At 38.9% G+C, this 22,377-nt stretch overlaps 1 protein-coding gene across 2 annotated transcripts; it reads left to right on the top strand.

Annotated features, from left to right (window-relative positions):
• The first annotated feature begins 1,133 nt into the window (after positions 1 to 1,133).
• Positions 1,134 to 21,913, top strand: LOC127420705 (CTP synthase 1). 2 transcript variants are annotated; one of them, XM_051663194.1, is made up of 19 exons: positions 1,134 to 1,205; positions 1,289 to 1,341; positions 3,537 to 3,717; positions 3,930 to 4,100; positions 8,074 to 8,174; positions 8,263 to 8,379; positions 8,488 to 8,571; positions 15,414 to 15,494; positions 15,697 to 15,848; positions 17,285 to 17,417; positions 19,047 to 19,135; positions 19,441 to 19,535; positions 19,619 to 19,681; positions 19,765 to 19,808; positions 19,918 to 20,014; positions 20,116 to 20,171; positions 20,409 to 20,505; positions 21,453 to 21,597; positions 21,799 to 21,913. In XM_051663194.1, exons 3-19 carry the CDS (start codon positions 3,552 to 3,554, stop codon positions 21,881 to 21,883), a joined length of 1,776 nt encoding a protein of 591 aa, XP_051519154.1. In that variant the 5' UTR covers positions 1,134 to 1,205; positions 1,289 to 1,341; positions 3,537 to 3,551; the 3' UTR covers positions 21,884 to 21,913. The 2 variants fall into 2 exon arrangements, with proteins under 2 accessions (XP_051519154.1, XP_051519155.1); XM_051663195.1 differs by lacking the exon at positions 3,537 to 3,717 and having other exon boundaries at positions 1,147 to 1,341.
• Positions 21,914 to 22,377: the final 464 nt, after the last annotated feature.

The raw sequence follows: 22,377 nt of genomic DNA, 5'->3' as shown, positions 1-22,377 counted from the left end.
TTTGTGTGTGTGTTTACTCTCTTCTGTCCTATACAACTGATAGACCTATTTACAATACAGTATATTCCATACAGCACAATATACAATATGTGACATCCTTTGTCACTTCTTTTATTTAACTTCTTATCATTAAATAATTCTGCAAATAAAGTCATGTCAATTACATGCTTATTAAAAAGAATAATATTTAAAATTAATAGTTAGAACAAATTCACCCAAAAATGAAGATTCTCTCATTATTTACTCACCCTCATGCCATCCCAGATGTGTATGACTTTCTTCTGCAGAACACAAATGAAGATTTTTAGAAGAATATTTCAGCTCTGTAGGTCCATAAAATGCAAGTGAATGGTGATCAGACCTTTATAGCTCCAAAAAGCACATAAAGGCAGCATAAAAGTAATCCACAAGACTGCAGCGGTTTAATCCATGTCTTCAGAAGTGATATGATAGATGTGGGTGACATTACTGCTGCCTGGCTTCAAATTTAGATAAATGGGTGATTCTGTAACTATAGGCACTTGATCTGATTTTTTCCCCTTATAAAAATAAACATTTCCATACAGTCTTCTTTCTATCTAAACCTGAAATACTTCACATTCCATCTCTTCACAATAATGTATTTCTTTTCCACAGCATTCTCAGAAAAGTCTGAAATAGTTAATTACAAAAAAATACATATCCTCTCATGGGAAGTGGTGGTTACCTTGATATTTTATATTCTTATATTTGGCATACAATGAAACCATACTGTAGATGTGGGAGCCAGGCAAAATCGGTTTGCCAAAAAATAAATAAATAAATCTGATTCAACTCACTCATTGTTCAGGACAAAGTTATATGTCACATTTAACTAACTATTTTCTTTCCAGTACATTTATTCAGCCATTTACTTTTAATAAAAAGAAAAATACAAATAGTTGTTCTACTGTCAAAACGACAAAGTGCCAGAAGTTATAGAATCGATAACCATCCAATCAGAAGGTGTCGTCAAGCTGGTGTCGTCAGACAACTTTCGTTGGCGGGAGTTGCCGGAATATGGGTGGGAAAAAAATAAATAACGCCCTGCAATCGTGTGAAAAGCGCCTGCCTATTGGTCGAACCTTACGTCACATAATTAATATTCATCATGATGTCGCTCTGAGCGCGCGTATCCGGTTGCGCTGGCGTACGTGGGAGCACCACGTGTTGATGCAGGAGCATAAGTATGATTTAAAACATTGTTATTATCGCTTTACAATAACGCGTTTGTTTTTTTAGAGACTAGTGCTGTTATCTGTTTTAACAGGCCAGTAAAGTATTTATACACCGCGCACAGACAACTAAACGTCAACTAATCAGGTAAGTTAAAGTCTGCTCCTCGTATCATTTTTTAGCTTTGCTTTGGGAAGATCAACAAGTCTGTGGTCTGTGTGTGGACCATATAAAAACACAAAAAGAGTATTTAAACTATATGACAAATAAATAAAGCGAGCGTTTTCTTTGCTGTGTTTGTAGCATTTATAGATGTATAGTATGTAAACGTTGCCTTTGTTTGCACATGTGCACTCCTGTATATGGATCAGATGCATGAATATGATGTCTGAATCTAAAATGATGACTACGTATGTTAAAAGGTACATTTTGATGTTAGTGTTATTGAATTCCATAGTTTATAGCAATATACCATATACGTTACTAAAATACCATAAAAAAATATAATTTGGTACTAATTTTGTAAACTTTGCAAACCTTTTACATGCACAAACAGCTATATTACAAACTAAAGGAAAGGTAAAATTCCAAAAAGCATAATGGGGCCTCTTTAAGGCCTACCTTCAAACTCAGTGCTTCTTTGCTTGACATCATGGGAAAATCAAAATAAATCATTGAAGACCTCAGAAAAAAAAAAAATTGTGGCCCTCCACAAGTCTGGTTCATCCTTGGGAGCAATTTCCAAACACCTGAAGGTACCACGTTCATCTGTACAAACAATAGTACGCAAGTATAAACACCATGGGACAACACAGCCATCATACCACTCAGGAATGAGATGCATTCTGTCTCCTAGAGATGAATGTACTTTGTGCAAAATTGAAAATCAATCCCAGAACAACAGCAAAGGACCTTGTGAAGATCCACAGTAAAACGAGTCCTATATCGACATAACCTGAAAGGCAACTCAGCAAGGAAGAAGCCAGTGCTTCAAAACCACCATAAAAAAGCCAGACATACAGTTTGCAAGTACATATGGATCATACTTTTTGGAGAAATTTCCTCTGGTTTGATGAAACAAAAATGGAACTTTTTAGCTATACTGACCATCGTTATATTTTGAGGAAAAGGGTGAGTCTTGCAAGCCAAAGAACACCATCCCAACCATGAAGCATGGGGGTGACTGCATCATGTTGTGGGGGTGCTTTGCTGCAGGAGGGAATGGTGCACTTCACAAAATAGATGACATCATGAAGGAAAATTATGCGGATATACTGAAGCAACATTTCAAGACATCAGCCATGAAGAAAGCTTGGTTGCAAATGGGTCTTTCAAATGGACAATGACTCCAAGCATACCTCCAAAACTGTAGCAAAATGGGCAACAAAGTCAAGGTAATTGCCACTCCAATACAAGGCCCCTGACCTCAATCTGATAGAAAATGTGTTGGCAGAACTGAAAAAGTGTGTGCGAGCAAGGAGGCCTACAAACCTGACTCTGTTACACCAGTTCTGTCTGGAGGAATGGGCCAAAATTCCAGCAACTTATTGTGAGAAGCTTGTGGAAGATTAACCAAAATGTTTGAGCCAAGTTAAACAATTCAAAGGCAATGCTGCCAAATACTAACAAAGTGGATGTAAACTTCTGACCCACTGGGAATGTGATGAAAGAAATAAAAGCTGAAATAAATAATTCTCTCTACTATTTTTCTGACATTTCACATTCCAAAAATAATGATCCTACCCGACCTAAGACAGGGATTGTTTTCTACTATTAAATGTTGAAAAATTGTGAAAAACTGAGTTTAAATGTAAATCCCCTTACGGGAAAAAAAAAACCTTAGAAGCATGGCCCTGCATCATTTTCCCTTGTGTTCCACTGCCAGACAGCAGTTACGAGAACACTTCACGTCACCTTTGCAGGAATTTAATGCGAAGGTTGTACTAAGTTACATTAACAGCGCTATCAAAGTAGATAGTAAGCACAACAATGGCGCTACAACATGGGCCGCCATCTTGATTGATTTGGGTTGAATGGATCACATGACTGTGGCACATGACAACAAATACTTCATTGTTTTTCAAATATCTCAATTTTCCCTGTCCACTCTACAATGCGAAGACTGTGTTTTCAAATGCATCCACTTGGAGCGTTTTTGACAGAAGGCTAACACGCAGCAAAATAAATGTGTTAACGAAATGTGTTTGTTTGTTCAAACAAAAACCTGTGAATGTGGCCTCCCTTTTTTTGAGGAATGGCCACTCTTTTCCATATAATGAAAGTGTGTTTTGTCCAGTAATATTAAAAACATTCTATCAATCTCATCTCATTTGTTCTTGCAGCATTTGAAAGGCAGTATGAAGTATATTCTAGTGACGGGTGGTGTTATTTCTGGCATTGGAAAGGGCATTATAGCCAGCAGTGTGGGCACCATTCTCAAGTCCTGTGGGCTACATGTCACAGCCATCAAGATCGACCCATACATTAACATAGATGCAGGGACCTTCTCACCTTATGAGCATGGTAAATTCACACAGGACTGATCATACACCCCTTTCATCTCTTCTGAGAATATTATGGTTAAACGATACCATACGTGTGAGTGGTATTAGTATCTGTCTTATGATTGTAACTTACCATAATGGAAGTATTTCAGTATCTAACCATTATTTTTGTTATATGATGGGGCATAGCATTTGTAGTCTGATTGTAATCTGGCATTTTGTTCTGTCTAGGTGAGGTGTTTGTGTTGGATGATGGAGGAGAAGTTGATCTGGATCTAGGAAACTATGAACGCTTTCTGGACATCCGGCTCACCAAAGACAACAACCTGACCACTGGCAAGATTTACCAGTCAGTTATTAACAAAGAGCGTAGAGGAGATTACCTGGGCAAAACCGTACAGGGTAAGAGTGGGGCCAGCTGTTGACAACTAGTTTACCTTACGATACGGTATACATTGGAGGTTAACCGATTAATGTTTTTCAGATTAGTCTGCTCTGATATCTGCTTTTGGAACTATTGGGTTTTGGCAAATATTGATGGTGATTAGTTCACAGATAATATTATAATTATAATCTAATTTTGATTTTATTTTTAAGGAGTCCCCAGTGTGTTTGGGGTTGTTCATAGTGAAAAGTTCCAGTTAAGGCCAAAGTGTACTTCTCAGTTTGGGTTGTCCAGGTTCTTTATGATGCCACCATGATTCTTGAGCCAATCAATGAGTTGCTCATGCATCTGGTCATGCAGAACCTTGGAGAATGCTTGCCTTTACTTCTGCCCCATGAAGAGACCACTCTGAAACACCACAAACAGAGCAGGATGTTGTTCTTCTAGTGCTGCCATATCACGGAGATGGATGGGCAGGTTCCAGGCATAATGGGTATGAACCAGTGCAAATACCCATGGCATCAGAAAATCAAGTGTCTCCATGTAGAAGGAGAAGTCTCCTGAGCAACAGGACAAACTGAAAAAACAAAACAAAAGCGCTTTATATGAAAAACTAGGAATATGTGGAGGAGCTCTACTCTTGAGTTAAGAATATATGTTGGACAAAGGAGTGAATGAGACCTATGAATTGAACAACATGTCTTACTTGAAGAATGTGAAGATCCTGCTCCATCGACTTGAACCGGAAATCTGCTTGGGGTTGTGAGGCACACAGTGTCTTGAGCCATTCATCAAAGGGCAGAGGGATGAGGTCACTCAGCTCATCATCATCATCATTTATTGGCTTCTCCACGTACTGATCGTAAGCCTCATGATCACATAGAGGGCAGCTACAGACACCTGATGCATTTACCGGGTTCTGCAGATGTGGTGAACACCAATGAAAGACTTAGTTTTGCCACTAGTCGAGATACCACTATTGGTAAGAGCTGTGGTCCACCCGTTGCCATCCAGCCAGTCACCAGACACACTCCACAGCATCTTCTCTGTATGCATTGGCACCAGTGTTACCAGGAAGGAGTCCTCACCAAGCTCTGTCTGGGGGTACTTCCACTGAAGTTTCTTGGCAAGTGTGAAGAGTGGTTGATCAGCTACCATGAGATGGTGTCTGACCTGGATTTAGGTAGTTGATTGCTTGGCGGAAGACATTCATTGCATACCAAGCCATAGTGTGGCTGGCAGGGGACTCTGTGAATAGTGTCAACATGTACGATTTGGCTGGGGGGAATGAAGTAGGTTCTGTGATGCTGGCATAATATGCAGCCCATGAGATCCATTCTCCGGCTTCAAGGTTCTCTTTCAATAGAAGGTTTCTGACTCTCCAACCACTGGTAGCCTTCAATGACGTTGTTGAGAGGACGGGAGGCTGGATGAGGATGACTGTTGGTATTCAGGGCAGAAACATACAAGACCTCATCAGTTGGCAGTGAAACATCCAGATCCATGTTTGTGTAGCAAGCTGGCAAGGATTTCACCTGCTGCTTCCCCATCTCAGCTGGATGTAGGATGTCAGTGAAATTCTCACTTTGTTGGCTGTCTGAAGGAAGTGCTGCTGAATGATGATGCATGTTCCATGGAGGGCTTTGCTCGGGTCATCATCAAAAACAAGGGACCAGCCACAATTCATTCTTACTGATTTGATGTCTGGAATCAGGCATTCAGTATCCACCCGAAGGTGTGTGGTGTTTCATTTGATGTCTGGAAAGCCCAGACCAGCAATGCGCTTGTCTTAGAGGGCTGCCAAGTCAGCAATTGACAGTGATTCTCCTGAGCCACGATAATCTTCGATGAATTCAAGCAACTCATTGAGGACATGTGCTCTGATGACTGGAGTTGTGTTACTTTTAGTCATGTCACATCCAGCAGTTTCTGCTTTTCTATAGAGCCTAGTCAGGCATGCATGATGATAAACGGCATCAGTAGCGACCATGTCACCAGCAGCTAGTTGAGCCATTAGATGCTTGTCACCCACAACCTGAGCACATTCTTTCACTTTTCTATCCAAGGGTGGTAGACCTCCTCAGTTCCTTTTTGTTGCCCACTTCACCACAGAAGAGACACGGTGTGTTGACTGGTTCACATGATGATGTTGAGGGTGTGGGTAAAGCCTGTGTGGTGGACTTAGCACCACTGTTCATGTGTCGTGTTTTTACTGGGCTTACAGACTCTTCATGCTTTTTTCTTGCTCTCTCAACTTTTTGATTGTCAATGTAAAGTTTTTAAAGGAAAAGATATGGAAAGTCACCCTGATAACACTTTAAATTTGAATGCAATTTGCATATTTGACCCCCAGTTGTCATGGTAAGGAGAAAACTATTGTTTGTTTGTTTTTTGTTTTTAGCCTTGAAACCGATATAATTGGATTCCTTGACCACAAAAATGTACACACTGACACCAATTTTGTCATTATTGCTATAACAGAAGCAAAGATATGGGGTCTGGTGTATTGTCTGCGGCCATTTTGAAAAAACGCATATATTTCAGATACGAAGTGAGAGAACTTGTGTCTTTTGGATAAATCTTTTCTATGACTCTAAGGTACTTCCATACCAAAGGGGACCTTTGCATTATGACTTGAAGACAAATGTAATTCAACCTGTCTAATAGTTTACAGAAATGCAATTTTGTTAAAGAGACAGTACCAGTTTAAGCACGTGTTCAACAAATCAATGTAAATACTTGTAAATGGTGCAAATTATGCAATTTAAAAATAAACGTAACAAAAATAATATATAAAATATAATATCTTATTGATTTGAACACTTATTTGTTCATTTTTAAAAAGCCAAAATGTGACAAATGATTCAAAAGTAATAAAATATAATTAGTAAAATTAATATTTTCCTAATGTACCTAGTTAAAAGGTCCCCTGTATAATTAGCAGCATTAGCTGGGAGATTTTATATGTAAGCAAAAGGGACATTATAACTGAAATAAACCCATGTGAATCGATAGTGAATCGAGTATGGAGCTTGTGAATCTGAATCTAATTGAATTGGGAAATCTGTATCAATACCCAGCCCTAATAGTGGCCGATATGATAATTCAAAGCTCATTGTGGCTGATATCGATAATTTACAACTCATTGAGGCTGCCGATTCGAAGACCAATAATTCAAAGCTCATTTATAGGCGTTACGATAATTCACAGATCATTGTAGCCGATTCCGATAACTGATAATTCCCCATTTACAGTTAAAGGGATAATTCACCCAAACATGAAAATGTTCTCATTATTTACTCACCCTCCTGATATCCCAGGTGTGTATGACTTTCTTTCTTCACCAGAACACATTTGAAGAAAAATAGAAAAATATCCTCGCTCAGTAAGTCCTTTAAAATGCAAGTGGATGGCAAGTTCTCTTTTTTTCAAGCACCAAAAATCAGACAGTCGGCATAAATGTCATCGATAGGACTCCAGCTGTTCAATTAATGTCTTCTAAGCGACAAGATCACTTTTGGTGCGAAAATGCTAAATATTTAAGTCCTCCTTTTTTTTTAAATTTATTTTATTTATTTTTTTATTCTAAATCATGCTTCTGTTCTGCAGTGCTATGCGCGTATTGCCATAATCGAAATGGCATTTGAAACACGTGAGAACTGACGCACGTGAGTCGCAGCCGGAAGAGCAGCGCTGTGAGGAGGAACACTGTACTGAAGCTTTGTTGCTTTTGGTTTAGATCTGTATTTATCTGTTTCTTTACTCACAATGGTGTGTTTGTGCTTATCCTGGATGTCTCATCCGAGTGGTGAACGTGAGATTGTGTCTGTATCATGGCGATGCGAATACGTCACACGAGGGACCACTTGAACTGTCCCTTTATAAGCCCCACTTTATGCACTAAATCTTGTACACAAAATCATGACATGCACCGGCACATGAAAGATGTTGGCATGTCACTGTTTTCTCATTTATATTCATTTGTTTTAGTGGTGCCGCACATAACTGATGCTATTCAGGAGTGGGTGATGCGTCAAGCCAAAGTTCCTGTAGATGATGATGATGTTGAGCCACAAGTGTGTGTCATTGAGGTAAGAAAAGAAATGGACACCTCAGGTGATGAAATATTGATTTAACTTGTGATGTTTTTTTTTTTAATCTGAGGTTGTCTTTGTGTAGCTGGGTGGTACAGTAGGAGACATAGAGAGCATGCCTTTCATCGAGGCATTCAGACAGTTCCAGTTTAAAGTGAAGAGAGAGAATTTCTGTAATATTCACGTCAGTATGGTGCCACAGGTGAGCGTGGTGTGTGTTCACACCAACACACACATAAAGCATATATCACATATGTAAACATACTGTGGTTATGTAAGTGACATATACGGTCTTGTCTCTGATGTTCAGCCCAGTGCGACGGGAGAACAGAAAACCAAACCCACTCAGAACAGTGTGAGAGAGCTCAGAGGACTGGGACTGTCACCTGACCTGGTGAGTCATGCTTTTCAGAGCTGATCAGCATGAAGTTACAATTTCTGTGCATGTTCCAAATCGTGAATAAATTCAGCCACACTCAAATATTATCTCTGGATTTTTACAGTTGTGAGACACTTTATCAGGGATACTCAAAGTCCCATCCAGGGGCCAAATTTGGCCCCACACAACTTGATTTGCCAACCACAATCCACACTTGTTCGAGAATTCAGTTGCTGCTGCTTTGTTTGGGCTTGAGTGATGTGTATTAAGTGCAGACAGCATTGTTGGTTGTAATGGCAGTGTTTTATTTTTGTCGTGCTGATTCATTTGCTCTTTGCTTTTAGTGCAGATATGGGCTAGACAACTGAATTTTCAAAAGCTCAGATAGTGGTTGGTGGGCCACTGATAGCCTTGTCCGCTTAAATTTACAGTGCTGTGAAAAGTATTTGCCCCCATCCTGATTTCTTCTATTTTGGTGTATATCTCATACTAAATTGTTTTAAAAATTCAAACAAAATCTAACATAAAACAAAGGCAATCTAAGTAAACACAAAATACAGTTTTTAAATAATAATGTTATTTATTAAAGCAAAAAAGTTATCCAATATCAACTGGGCTTGTATGAAAGTATTTGTCCCTTAGTTACTAAATCCCCAAATCTATGAAACTGAATTCATAATGGGATTCAGCTGGACTAGACACACCCAGGCCTGATTACTGCCAGCCCTGTTCAATCAAACCAACACCTAAATATAAATTTTTGTTAGCAGCATGAAGTTGGCTAAAAGGTCTCAGCCAGTAGCACACTATGCCAACGTCAAAAGAAATTCCAGAAATGATGAGGAAAAAGGTGATTGAAATTCATCAATCTGAGAAGGGTTAAAAACCTATTTCAAAGGTTCTGGGACTCACAGTGAGAGCCATTATCTCCAAATGGAGAAAACTGGAACAGCAGTGAACCTTCCCTGAAGTGGCCGACGTTCCAAAATTCCTCCAAGAGCACAGCAATGACTCATCCAGGAAGTCACAAAAAAGACAAGGACAACATGTAAAGAACTGCAGGCCTCTCTCGCATTAATAAAGGTCACTGTTCATGACTCCACTATTAGAAAAACACTGGCCAAAACTGCCATCCATGGAAGAGTGGCAAGGTCGAAAACCACTGCTCACCCAGGAGAACATTAAGGCTCGTCTGAATTTTGCTAAAACACACCTTGATGATCCTCAAACCTTTTGTGAGAATGTTCTGTGGACTGATGAGTCGAAAGTGGAACTGTTTGTCCCGTTACATCAAACACAGAATTCCACAAAAAGATCATCATACCTACGGTCAAGCATGGCGTTGGTAGTGTGATGGTGTGGGGATGCGTTGCTGCTTCAGGGCCAGGGCGACTTGTAATAATTGAGAGAAACATGAATTCTGCTCTCTACCAGAAAATCGTAAAGGAGAGCGTCCGGTCATCAGTCCGTGAGTTGAAGCTCAGGCGCAACTGGATTATGCAGCAAGACAATGATCCAAAGCATAAGAGTAAGTCCACCTCTGAATGGCTCAAAAGAAGCAAAATTAAAGTTTTGGAGAGGCCTAGTCAAAGTCCTGACTTGAACCCGATTGAGATGCTGTGGCAGGACCTTAAATGGGCAGTTCATGCTCGATACTTTTCAGTACTTTCCAGTGTGCTGAACTAAAGCAATTCTGCAAAGAAGAGTGGGCCAAGATTCCACCACAGCATTGTGAAAGACTGATCTCCAGTTATCAGAAGCATTTGGTTGCAGTTGTTGCTGCTGAAGGTGGCACAGTCAGCTGTTAAGTTTAAGGGGGCAGTTAGTTTTTCACGTGGGTGGTATAGGTGTTAACTTTTTTTGCTTCAATAAAAACAATATCTATTTTTGAAAACCGTATTTTATTTACACTGGCTGCCTTTTGTTTTTCTATCTCGTTTGAAGATCTAAAACGATTTAGAATAAAAAATACACAAATTGAAGAAATCAGGATGGGGGCAAATACTTTTTTCACAGCACTGTAAATTACATTTAATAATTGTGAAGCAAAGCAGCAAGATATATAAATAGTTATTATTGATAAAAAGTAATAATATGACAAAAATCATAATTATTATTTCCCATGATATTGTAATCGCGATTATTTCGAATAATAGCATTCAGTATGTAGAGAATTTAATATTTACATAAAAAAAAAAAAAACATGTTTAGGGCAACTGCATTCCAGATTCACTGAATAGGCTTGCACATCCAAAACAAGCTAAAAACTGTGTTCATTTGAGACACAAATCTGCAGAAAACTGCAGGTTTCCGAAGAATTTGTACATGCATCCATCACAGATTTCCACACATTGCCAGCCCCTTGTGTGCTTATTGGAGCAGTGGTAGCTCAGCGGTTAAGGCTCTGGGTTACTGATCAGAAGGGCAGCGAATGTAGAAAGGAAGTCCTGCCTTACAGGTAAAAGAGCCTTTTAGATACAGACATCGCCGTCAGTCAACTCTAGAATGCACATGCTCATTAGCTAGACAAGGTGGGAAAATAACGTTTTTTTTTTTTTTTAGTGTGGTCTGAGATAAAGAAGAACAATTTATGGTACCAGTGTAGTCAGATTTTATTGCTGATTTGAAATATGTTCGTTGATCATAATCTTGACCAATCGTTTTGGAGATCTCAGTCTTTCCCCATTCAAGTAGATAGCAGTTGTACTTGTATGCTGCTTGTTTACTTGGAAAAATAGTTGCCCAGACTGCCCGAGAACGTTCCAAAGATCCCCGCTGAGTGGACTGACTTGCCTTGAAAGGAACTTTGGCCCAGTGCTGCAGAAGGGGCTGTTCAAACAGGACATTAGATGGAGCGTGACAGAAACAGACCACAGGGATCTTGATGTGCACTTTGCTATATTGAACTTGACTGTTTTTAAACGCACTGCTTAGGGGCCATTCATACCAACCATGTTCTTGCACTAGATAATCTAAACACAGCATAACAGAACACGGTTGTCTTAAGGCACACTTTAAAAGTTGACTCTTCACATTCACAGTGTCTAAAAACGCAGCGCTCCTGTGCGAGATGTTGAAAAAACAGATGTGCATGGCACCTCTGTGAAGTTGGCACCCCATAGAATAAAGTCATTACCAAATCTATACCATTCGTTTGTGCTGATTTTTGCCACAAAAATGAATGTTTGTGCTGGTTCAGTGTTTGAGATAATAGATGTAATTTATTTTGGCTGTGTGACTTCATTGTCCACCCCATGTGGTCCACATCGCTCCAAACCGGTGCCGTTCGTTTGTGCTCTATTTGAGCCGTTAAAATTAATCTTGTATCTATTTCCCTTTCTGTGAAATATTAACAGCTTGTATTCGGGAGCAGTGACGTCACTCTCCACTCCATGAAGTCCAAATCGCTCCAAACCAGTGTTGTTCGTTTGTTCTCTATTTGTGCTCATTTGTGTCGTTAAACGAAATACGGTGTGGAGGCGAGGGCGTGGTCTAGCGTTAGTCTGGGCAGAGAGGAAGCGGTAAGGGTTTTCACCTGAGATGATTGCGCATTGAGCGAACGTGTTTTTATTATTAAAAAAATTTACATTTTAAGTTGGATTCACTGTCTCCTGCTTCCTCATTCCTTGAACCTGTTACACACTGTAACTATCTTCCTTAGATATAGCATGACATTTTTCGGGAGCAGTGACGTCACTCCAAATCGCTCCGAACCGATGTCGTTTGTTTGTGCTCGATTTGTGCTGTTAAAAGAAACATCATAACACATTCTTTTCTTTGTATTTAACCAGATTAGCTTTTGGAGCAGGCTAAACCCCATGTCAATCACTCTCACCTGTCTCTATCATTCCTGCTTGCTTCTGGTTTGTGCTGTTTTTGGTAACGTTGAAGCATATATTTTTGGCAAAGATTTAAGTTTTCACCCCATCAGACTCAAACACATCTCTCTTTCTCTGTCAGGAAATATCAGATTTGGTCTAATATTTAAACCAGGGATGCAAACTACTCCCCTTTCAGCTAGTCACTTTTTCTGTAGCTAATTTGACCAAATTGTTTGGTAAAATTTCTAAATTGTCCTAAAATCACTTTAAAATGTTACTTTAATCTTAAAAACTTAAACTAAAAACTTGAAACTCAGTTATCCTCGATTTATCTACAGCAATAGCAAAACCTAGCAAGATACAATACTAAAAACAAAAAAAGAAAATGGTAAAATTTACAAGTAAAAACTTGTAAAATAATTATAGCCTACACAACCAGTCCAAAGAACACTTAAGTTTCTTTGTCATAATGTTCAAACCTTTTGATCTAAAGGCTTATGGTCAAACACTTGGGATTATTTCTGTACTCAAAAATAAATTGCCTAATTATAGATGTCTATACAAACCATTTGTTTATTTAATTAATATAATTTCTTTTAAAGAAAAGTAGCCAACAAGTGTCCAGCATATGAAATCATTCAATACTGTTTAAAAAGCATCCCAGGATGCACCTGAAGTTACTGAGAAAATTAACTGTGTGCAGAGCTGGAATAGACAAAAGGCTACACTGAAGAAGTTCAGATAGATGTTTCTGATTTAATTTGTTTTGGTCACTGCATAACTTCCATACTTTTGTGTTACTTCTTAGTTTTGATGATGTTACTAAAATCTAAAATGTGCAGTAACAAATAATAAAGAATAGGCAAGTGTGATCAAACTTTTCTACAGAGTTCCAGTCTTACACTGAGGGGCCGTTCACATTGAGCACCGTCCGCGCTGTTTTATAAATTATTTCAATGTAAACGTGTGCTAGATAGACATCTTTGACTTTGTTTGCTTTTATGGAGGCCATGTTGTGTTAAAAGAACCTAAACTGTTAAACGTACGTCTCAAGTCGGGACACCTATGTTTTGCTTTTTTGTGGCGCTGCGTGTCATTTTAGCGCAACAACGCATTCCAGCATGTGAACGGCACCTAACATGTTTTCAAACATTGCGCTGTGTGTAATATTAGCTACTATATAGGCCTATGCAATTACACAAACACAGTCAACACAAGTTGCGCCAGCTTCTAGCAGAATGAAAACAAATAAAAGCAAATTCAGAGCTGAATACTGTGGCTGTTTACTTGTGAAAGAAAATTCTGAATAATTAGCCTATATAAACATTATGTACAGCTTTGTTCAGCAGTGTCACTCATTGCCTATAAACAAATCATAATTTGCAGCACAAACAAAAAAAAAATTTTTTTTTTGAATTTGGAGTTTGATGGGGAGAATAATTAACTCTTTGCCAAATATTTATGCTTCAACAATACCAAACACAGCACAAACAATAGAGACAGGTGAGAGTGATTGTCATGGTGTTTAGGCTGTGCGATTTCACGGCTCCCAAAAGCTATCTTGTTAAATACAAAGGAATATGTCATGATGTTTCTTTTGAAGCCACAAATGAACAACACTGGTCTGGAGTGATTTGGATCACATGGGATGGAGTGTGACGTCACTGCTCCCGAAAGGTTTCTTGCTATATCTAAGGAAGGGAAGTAGTTACAGTGTTTCTTTTAACGGCACAAATCGAGCACAAACGGACAAATTTGTGCCCAATTTGGCATGCCCAATTCCCAATGTGCTCTAAGTCCTCGTGGTGGCGTAGTGACTCACCTTAGTCCGGGTGGCGGAGGACAAATCTCAGTTGCCTCCACGTCTGAGACCGTCAATCCGCACACCTTATCACGTAGCTTGTTGAGCATGTTACCGCGGAGATTTGGCGCATGTGGAGGCTCATGCAATTCTCCGCGATATCTAGCACAACTCGCCACACAACCCACAGAGAGCTAGAACCACATTATAGGACCATGAGGAGGTTACCCCATGTGACTCTACCCACCCTAGCAACCGGCCAATTGGTTGCTTAGGAAGCCTGGCTGGAGTCACTCAGCACTCCTTGGATTCAAACTTGCGACTCCAGGTGTGGTAGTCAACGTCTTTACTTGCTGAGCTACCCAGGCCCTATAACTTGCGTTTTTATATTTTTATTTTATTTTTCATCTTCTGCAAGGTCTGGAAACTTACTATCTGAAGCAGCTTACAATATATACATAATTAAGACATAATTGATGTTGGCTGGTCAAACATGCTGCACACCAAAACACATATGCTTACTCCTAAACCGATGAAAACATCAGTCATCGAGATGGTAGCAGCATTTTAAAGAAGCATATAAAGAGTATTCGAAAATTCTGTCCCATCATATCATTATTGTTTTAACAAACTCTAGACTGCTGTCAAATGCAACTCCTCCCATGCCCACAAAATGAGGTTTCATCACACTCTCAGTAAAACATTCAGTCACTGAACCGGATAATGCATAGCAAAGTGGTTTGCAAATATCAGAATTATCCACAGATAGACGTTTGCTAATGTTAATGATTGAATAGAATACAGCAGGCATATTGTTTTAAACGCAGACTAAAAGCTGTTTATTTGTATACAGCATAGTTACATATAAACAGATGTGGCTTATGTATTGCATTTTTTTTTTTTTCATGAAACATATACAGGATATGAAAAACTGTTACACATGATTACATAAAGCAAATGCTCCAGATTAAAACAAGGCCAAATACTGGGGATCTTCACGAAGCGCGTCTTGACATCTGATTCTGAGCGGCTGCTCCTGGGTCCTAGTGCCTATTGCATGCAATCTCTGTCAGTGCAACTTGTGTTTTTTTTTTTTTTTTTTTTTCTCTCAACAATGTGATTTTGACCAAGTGCAACTTACTGTATTCAGGTGTGACTTTATTCCCGGAAATAAAGGTAATCAGATTCAACAGCATGAGTATGTCTTGAGTGTTCTCTTGTGCTTGCTGTTCCAGATAATGTGCCGATGCTCCACTCCACTGGATAACTCCGTTAAAGAGAAGATCTCCATGTTCTGTCATGTGGAACCTGAACAGGTGAGTCTGGATCCCACAGGAATGTCTGATTTCAAACCACCAGAGAGACGCTTGACTAGCAGCTGTTGAGTTGGTTTGAAACATTCTTTCCTCAGTAGACGTGAGGGGTTAAAGTCCCATGGAATAAAATGATTCCCCAGAACAAATAACATTTGCAGTCATGTGGAAAAAAAAGCTCTCTAACAAGTGTTATCTTCTGCAGGTGATCTGTGTCCATGACGTCTCGTCCATCTACAGAGTTCCTCTGCTGTTAGAGGACCAGGGTGTCGTGGGATACTTCTGTCGCAGACTAGACTTGCCCATCGAAACCAGACCCAGAAGAATGCTCGTGAAGTGGAAAGAGATGTCAGACAGGTTAGCATGTGTTTAAATGATAGAAACACATTCAGGATCAGTTCAGACATTGATTTGGAATTGTTATGGATTCATGTTTATCAGATCAAAACTCACAACTTTGGGCCTTATTCTTGAAATATGAGCAGAACGAGTTTATTGTACGCAGAACCATTTATGTGTAAATTGTCACCATTCAATTCAATTAGACTGTTTATGTAAGAACAGATTTATGAGCTATTTAACTAATTGTGATTTTACTTTAGAGAGCAGCAATAAGGAAAAGGACTCTATCCTGGACATGGATAAGAGTGATAATGAGTTGATTGACCCAAATTATGGTTAAGTACCTTTTTAAAAACAGCTGCTCTAAGAAATCTTCAGGTCCTGATGGAATTTCAGCTTTTATTTTAAAAAGTTGTGCAGATGAATTGACCTTGGCATGGTGCCCCATTTTTCAACAATCTTTAGACACCCAATCTGTTCCTAGCCTTTGGAAAAAGGCAGTTATTATACCAGTCCCAAAGAAAGCAAAGCCATCAGAAAACAATGACTTTAGACCTGTTGCACTAAATTCAATTGGTTGAATTTGTCAAGTTGTCAATTGTAATGAATTGTTTTGAGCAGTGTGTGGTGTCTATGTTAAAGGCAGATGTAAATTTGATTCTTTACTGTTTGCTTTTATACAAGGAAGGGGCACTGAGGATGCCATTAATAGCATTATGCACTTGATTTTAAAACACCTGGAGGATCCTAGAGCTTATGCTCGGTTACTTTTTATTGGTTTTAGCTTTGCTTTTAATACATTTCATCTTCATTTGTTGACCAGAAAACTGGAGCAGCTGAGTGTAAACGCATCAATTATCAAACGGTATTCTTCTTTAACAAATAGAAAGCAGTGTGTGAAAGTAAATCACAGTCTGTCACAACAAAACATTATCAGTATGGGTGTTCCACAAGGCTGTGTTAGTTCACCAGTCCTTTTTACACTTTTTACAAATGAGTGCTCAAGCAGGCACTCGCAGAATTATATTTTTAAATACTCAGACGACACTGCTATTTTGAGTTTACAATATCAGTCAGGTATGGAATAACTTTATGGTTTGGGAATCATTCTGTAAAGCTGAAATCAAAGTTACTACATTTAGTACAGACAGCAATGAAAATGATGGGACAGAAAGAGTACCATAAGCTCCAGTCTTTATGAGCAGTGCATACTTAGCCAGGTGAAGAAAATTGTTTGTGATTCATCTCACTTCTTGTACTCACACTATGAACTGCTTCCTTCAGGGAGAAGATACAGAGTTCCACACTGTAAATTGAATAGCTTTAAGAACTCATTTGTGCCTGTATCGGGGAATTGAATGTGGTAATATTTGACCCACAAAGTTAAGTTAACTTTTGTGCCCTTCTGAATGTGTTTTGACTTGTTGTCTGGATTGGGTTTTGTGTTGTAGATCAGACAGGATGTTGGAGCATTGCTCTATCGCTCTGGTGGGGAAGTACACCAAGTTCTCCGACTCGTACGCCTCTGTGATCAAAGCCCTGGAGCACTCCGCTCTCGCCATCAGCCACAAACTAGAGGTCAAGGTGAGCTAATACTTCTAACGCACAGTTTGAAGATATCATATTTCATTGTCTTTGTTTTCGTTTGGTTGGTGTTGCTATTGGGAGACTGTTTTGTATGTCAGCAGTTCTCAAAAGCAGCGACCCAACATAGAAAAAAAAACAACCTATATTTAATGTTGTCTGGATCACATTTTCTTTTATCTTATATAGTTTTGTTCATGGTCTTCAAGTATAAGGTCATGTATTAAGTGACATTATTCTGTCAACAACAAAAGATTCAGGAAGTTTTCTCTTCCCTCCTTTTTCAAGTTTATAAGCCTATTTATTTATATAAGCCTATTATATTTATTATCCAGTTTATTTCCTAATATCAAGCATCATTTAAGCAGAACATGTAGTAAGAAATTTGTTCATAAGTTTAGGAGGTCTAGACTTTAAAGCCCTTAATGTACTTGCTCTTGTATTTACAGTGCAAAGCCATTTATGCACAGGAAAGACCATGGATGGCTCATTGTTACTCTGGTTAGGTCATTGTAGCTAGTCTTTCTAAAATAATAATATCAAATGGGTTGCATCAGTTTTGTGGTCTGCGCCGCAATATCGAGGGAAGCCCGGTAGACGTGCACTTGCCCCAGAGATACAGTAGTTTAAAGCTGAGCAGATCATTGGCAGAAGTGTTCTGTGATGACTGGCGTGAATACCGTGCTTCATTCGTGCTGAAGCATATTGAGTGTTTATTACATGGCTTTCAGGAATACTCCATTCTGATTGTTCAATGCCTTTATCTTGTGGTCTGATATTTCTCTGTAACAACCGCACATCTACGTATCAGACCGCTCATCTGGGTTTCGTATTTGCGAGCCATCGTTCCTGCTCCTCGGATCACTTTGTGTTCTACACAAGTAAGCTAATAAAATAATTTCAACTCGAATCGATGTTTCATGTGCATTTATTTATTTGGCAAGTAGTCTTGTAATAAGATGCATAATGAGCAGTCAGATGTTCATTAATTACTAAATAAACGCCGACAGAACTCTGACGCAAACCGAAGGTGGATTTTATCTGTTCACCGATTTCTTCTCACATAATTATTTAAACTCAAATCAAAATTTTATGTCCATTTATTTGTTTATTTGGCCAGTTATTTTGTAATAAGCTGGAAAATGAGGAGTCATTACCAACAGAAATCAATATTTTATGTCCATGTAGTTATTTACTTGGTTGGTAGCCTTGTAACAAGCAGGATAATGTACAGTCATCCGGTTGTTATCGCAAAATAAACCCTTTCAGGCTGATCCAAAAGTCCTCCGCTTCATGTCGGGGTTCTGATCTCCCTGTCAGGGTTTATTTTGTGATAACAACCGGCTGACTGTACATCATCCCTTACATAAAGTGCAGAATGCAAGATGAATATCATTAAATTTGCCTCAGTGGGCCAAAACGGTGGAAGAACCATTGCATTCTTTCCCTGCTGTGAGCAGACCTGTGACCCACCAGTTCAGAAACATTGCTGTAGGCATAGAGAGTTTCATAACCATATTGTCATGTAAGGCCACAAACTTGAATAAAAGATCACCCAAAAGTAGAAATCCGGTCAATATATATCCATTTTAATCAACACACCTCTTTTTCTCTCTTGTCATTCTCTAGTATATTGACTCTGCAGATTTGGAGCCTAACACAGCACGGGAAGAGCCAGTGAAGTATCATGAAGCCTGGCAGAAGCTGTGCAGTGCAGAGTGAGTATCACTGTTTTTTTTTATTTTTATGGCCCCAATGAATGCCCTTGCACTACATGCACAATCTAAAATGATTACGCTTAATCAGCCGACAACTTGCAATGTGATTTAAATCCCTTAATGTTTTATGGGTCATTAAACATCATAACAGGTGTGAGCAAAACCCGTTCAACGTAAATTATTCACCGTTATCACAATTTTAATCTGCATGAATGCCTCATGCTCTACCCCAATAGTGTACATTATATAAATGTTTCCTCTTGGTGTATAGCGAATATTATTGCCGTTGTATTTGATGTCTCCAGTGGTGTATTAGTGCCAGGAGGTTTTGGAGTGAGAGGGACGGAGGGCAAGATTCACGCCATCAACTGGGCCAGAAAACAGAAGAAACCTTTCCTGGGTATGATCACATTGATTTTAATTCTTTAAAATCCTAATATCCTAAGTCTTCTGTAAACGTTAACGGTACCATTCGTCTTTCAGGCGTGTGTTTAGGGATGCAGCTGGCTGTGTGTGAATTTGCCAGGAACATGTTGGGCTGGACAGGTACATATCAAGCCTTTTATTAATTCAATGTACAAAATTTACCTTGATGTTAAACAAAGTGTAACTGTTATGTGTTACCGCAGATGCAAACTCTACGGAATTTGACCCAGAATCAAAGCACCCTGTGGTAAGTAGTAGGTCATGTAAGTGTAGATTACAAGTTGCATTTCAGTTTTGAATCAAATCCATAAATCAGGAGAAACGGGATGTAATTGAATATATTTGATTGGTTGCAGGTAATTGACATGCCTGAGCACAATCCAGGGCAAATGGGGGGAACTATGCGGTTGGGAAAGAGACGGACCATTTTCAAGAGCAAAAATAGCATACTTCGTAAGAGAAATAAATTAACCATACCAACAATATAAAAAAAAAAATACAAAAATGTTGTAATAGTAATGTTATCTAATTGTATGTTTGATTTTATCTCACAGGAAAGCTTTACGGTGATGTAGATTATGTAGATGAAAGACACAGGCATCGTTTTGAGGTAGATCTCCACGTTATTGTATTGTAAGATAATGTTAATGAATAGAACTTAATTGTAAAGTGTTACCCTTATTTTTTTTTTAAAGTGTGTAATGTGCAGTATAGAGTAAGTGTTCCAAACACAGCTTTTACAATTAATAATATCATGCACTTCTCAATCAGTGGAGGTTGCACATGCTTAATTTTGTCACATGGCTATAACAGCTTGCATGAAGTAGGTGTTTTTTCTTCTGTTCAGGTGAATCCAGAGCTGAAGCAGCACTTTGAGGAGAAGGGCTTCAGGTTTGTGGGTCAGGATGTGGAGGGCGAGAGGATGGAGGTCATTGAGTTGGATGGTACGTGAGAGAATTGAACACAAACACTCAATTGAGATCTGATGGAGTGTAGGGATGGGTCATGATGGTTGACTAGGCATCTATAAGGATGGGAAACGTAAGGAATACAACTGTTTCGATTCCGATTCCTCGCTACGATTTTTTCAGTATTTCTGAGGAAGAATAATTTAGAAATAAGAACTGTATATAAATACTGTCCTCAGCAGTCTGTTGCCTAACAATAAGATCATTTTTAGTTTCTATAGAGCAGACATGACATAAATCAGAAATAAATTTAATACAATTCTTGTAAAAGGCATAAATGCAATAATTTATCCTAAATATTGTACATTTTAAATAAAAAAAAATCTCATGAAAAGTGCTGACATCTTATTCTTTCATAAATTTCCACTTGCTACAATAAAATTTCTGTATCTTTAACTACACATTGTCATGAATAACCAGTCAGTAACTGCACTGCTTGATTAAAGGATGCCACGGTGTGAGTTTTTCAAGGTAAGATTAATGTCTGAGGAAAGAAAATCGCAGTTAACCTGTTTTACGATTATTTGCATTCTGAGGCAAAAAAAAGGTCATGTTTTACAATTGAATTTGTTAGTGGATGCGTTTCTTAGGGATATATGGACTCCAAGCACAGCCATACAATAGGAAATCTGATAAATACATGATTTTGCGATTGAGACTGCCCTAGAAATGGCCTCATCGGTGCCCTGACTACTGAACGAGGTTGCTGAAATATTCTCAGGTCAGGTGGAGCAACACTGAGTAACATTACCCAGTTGCCAGTTTGCCAGCTAGTAACCCAATGAAGATATCACATTCTGACTTTTGATTGTCTCTGCTATACAAAAGTACAGTTTCCCAACATGGATAATTTAAAAACTGTAACTTTGTTCTGAGCCTGCATTTTAAAACCGCAGTTTGACACCCAGTCTTTCTTGTGACAGATCACCCATATTTTGTTGGCGTTCAGTATCACCCAGAGTTCACATCCAGACCCATTAAACCTTCTCCACCGTACTTTGGCCTGCTATTGGCTGCTGCTGGGAGACTTCCAAGTTACCTCCAGAAAGGCTGTCGGCTTTCACCACGGTACAGACCAGAGTTCCCTGAGCTTCATAATGTGCAGTTATCTTATAAGTCCTGCTCAAATATCTCAGCCAGAAGTACGTCCTAATAAAAACTGGGTGATGTCTCTGAAAAATAAGGACCCTGTAGATTGTTCTTTCTTTGTATAGCAAGCTTTGTATCAGAGGAGAAAAATAAGGATTTTGTTGGATTTTGTCTTCACAGAGACACATACAGTGACCAGAGTGGCAGCAGTTCTCCAGACTCTGAGATTGCAGACTTCAAACTTTGCTCAATGACCAAAGATTAAAGCAGTGTAATTAAAGATGTGGTCGCTCCAGCAATTGTATTGTTTGCCTATGCTTTCAGGGCCTTATTTTAAATGATGCACCGATTAATGCATTTTTTAAATTGGTACATTAAGATTTATACCATTAATGCTGACTGCTTGTCAGCTTGCCCATTACATGAAAATCACGTTTGGTCAACTGATGGGGGGAAAGAAATGCTTTTCTGCTGTATATTAAGGGAAAGTGTTTTTCTAGATGTAACTGGCCATAATTACTTTCAACTCCACTGAAGTTAGGGTTCTCAGTTATGGGAAAAGGTTAAAGACTAGTCAAAATGGGTTCAAGAACCAGTGTTCATATCTAGAAGTATTAGAAAGCACATGGAAAGGCCAACAGGTAGGAACCCTTTGGTTTAAATTCCAGGTTACAAATTGACAACCCCATGTATTAGAGTTTATTTCTCCCCCCCCCCCTGAATGTTCCATAGTTGTCAACTACCATTATGCAAAACTGT

Source organism: Myxocyprinus asiaticus, chromosome 30 (assembly GCF_019703515.2).
Source record: "Myxocyprinus asiaticus isolate MX2 ecotype Aquarium Trade chromosome 30, UBuf_Myxa_2, whole genome shotgun sequence".
In the NCBI taxonomy this organism is placed as follows: Eukaryota; Metazoa; Chordata; class Actinopteri; order Cypriniformes; family Catostomidae; genus Myxocyprinus; species Myxocyprinus asiaticus.
Note: the sequence above shows the minus strand (reverse complement) of the source record. Positions and strands in the feature narration are given on the sequence as shown.

Coding starts and splice junctions, on each gene's coding strand:
- LOC127420705 (XM_051663194.1), top strand. CDS start 3,552: ATGAAGTATATTCTAGTGACGGGTGGTGTTATTTCTGGCATTGGAAAG. Junction 15,495..15,696: donor GTCATGTGGAACCTGAACAG/GTGAGTCTGGAT, acceptor TATCTTCTGCAG/GTGATCTGTGTCCATGACGT. Junction 19,136..19,440: donor CAGAAGCTGTGCAGTGCAGA/GTGAGTATCACT, acceptor TGATGTCTCCAG/TGGTGTATTAGTGCCAGGAG.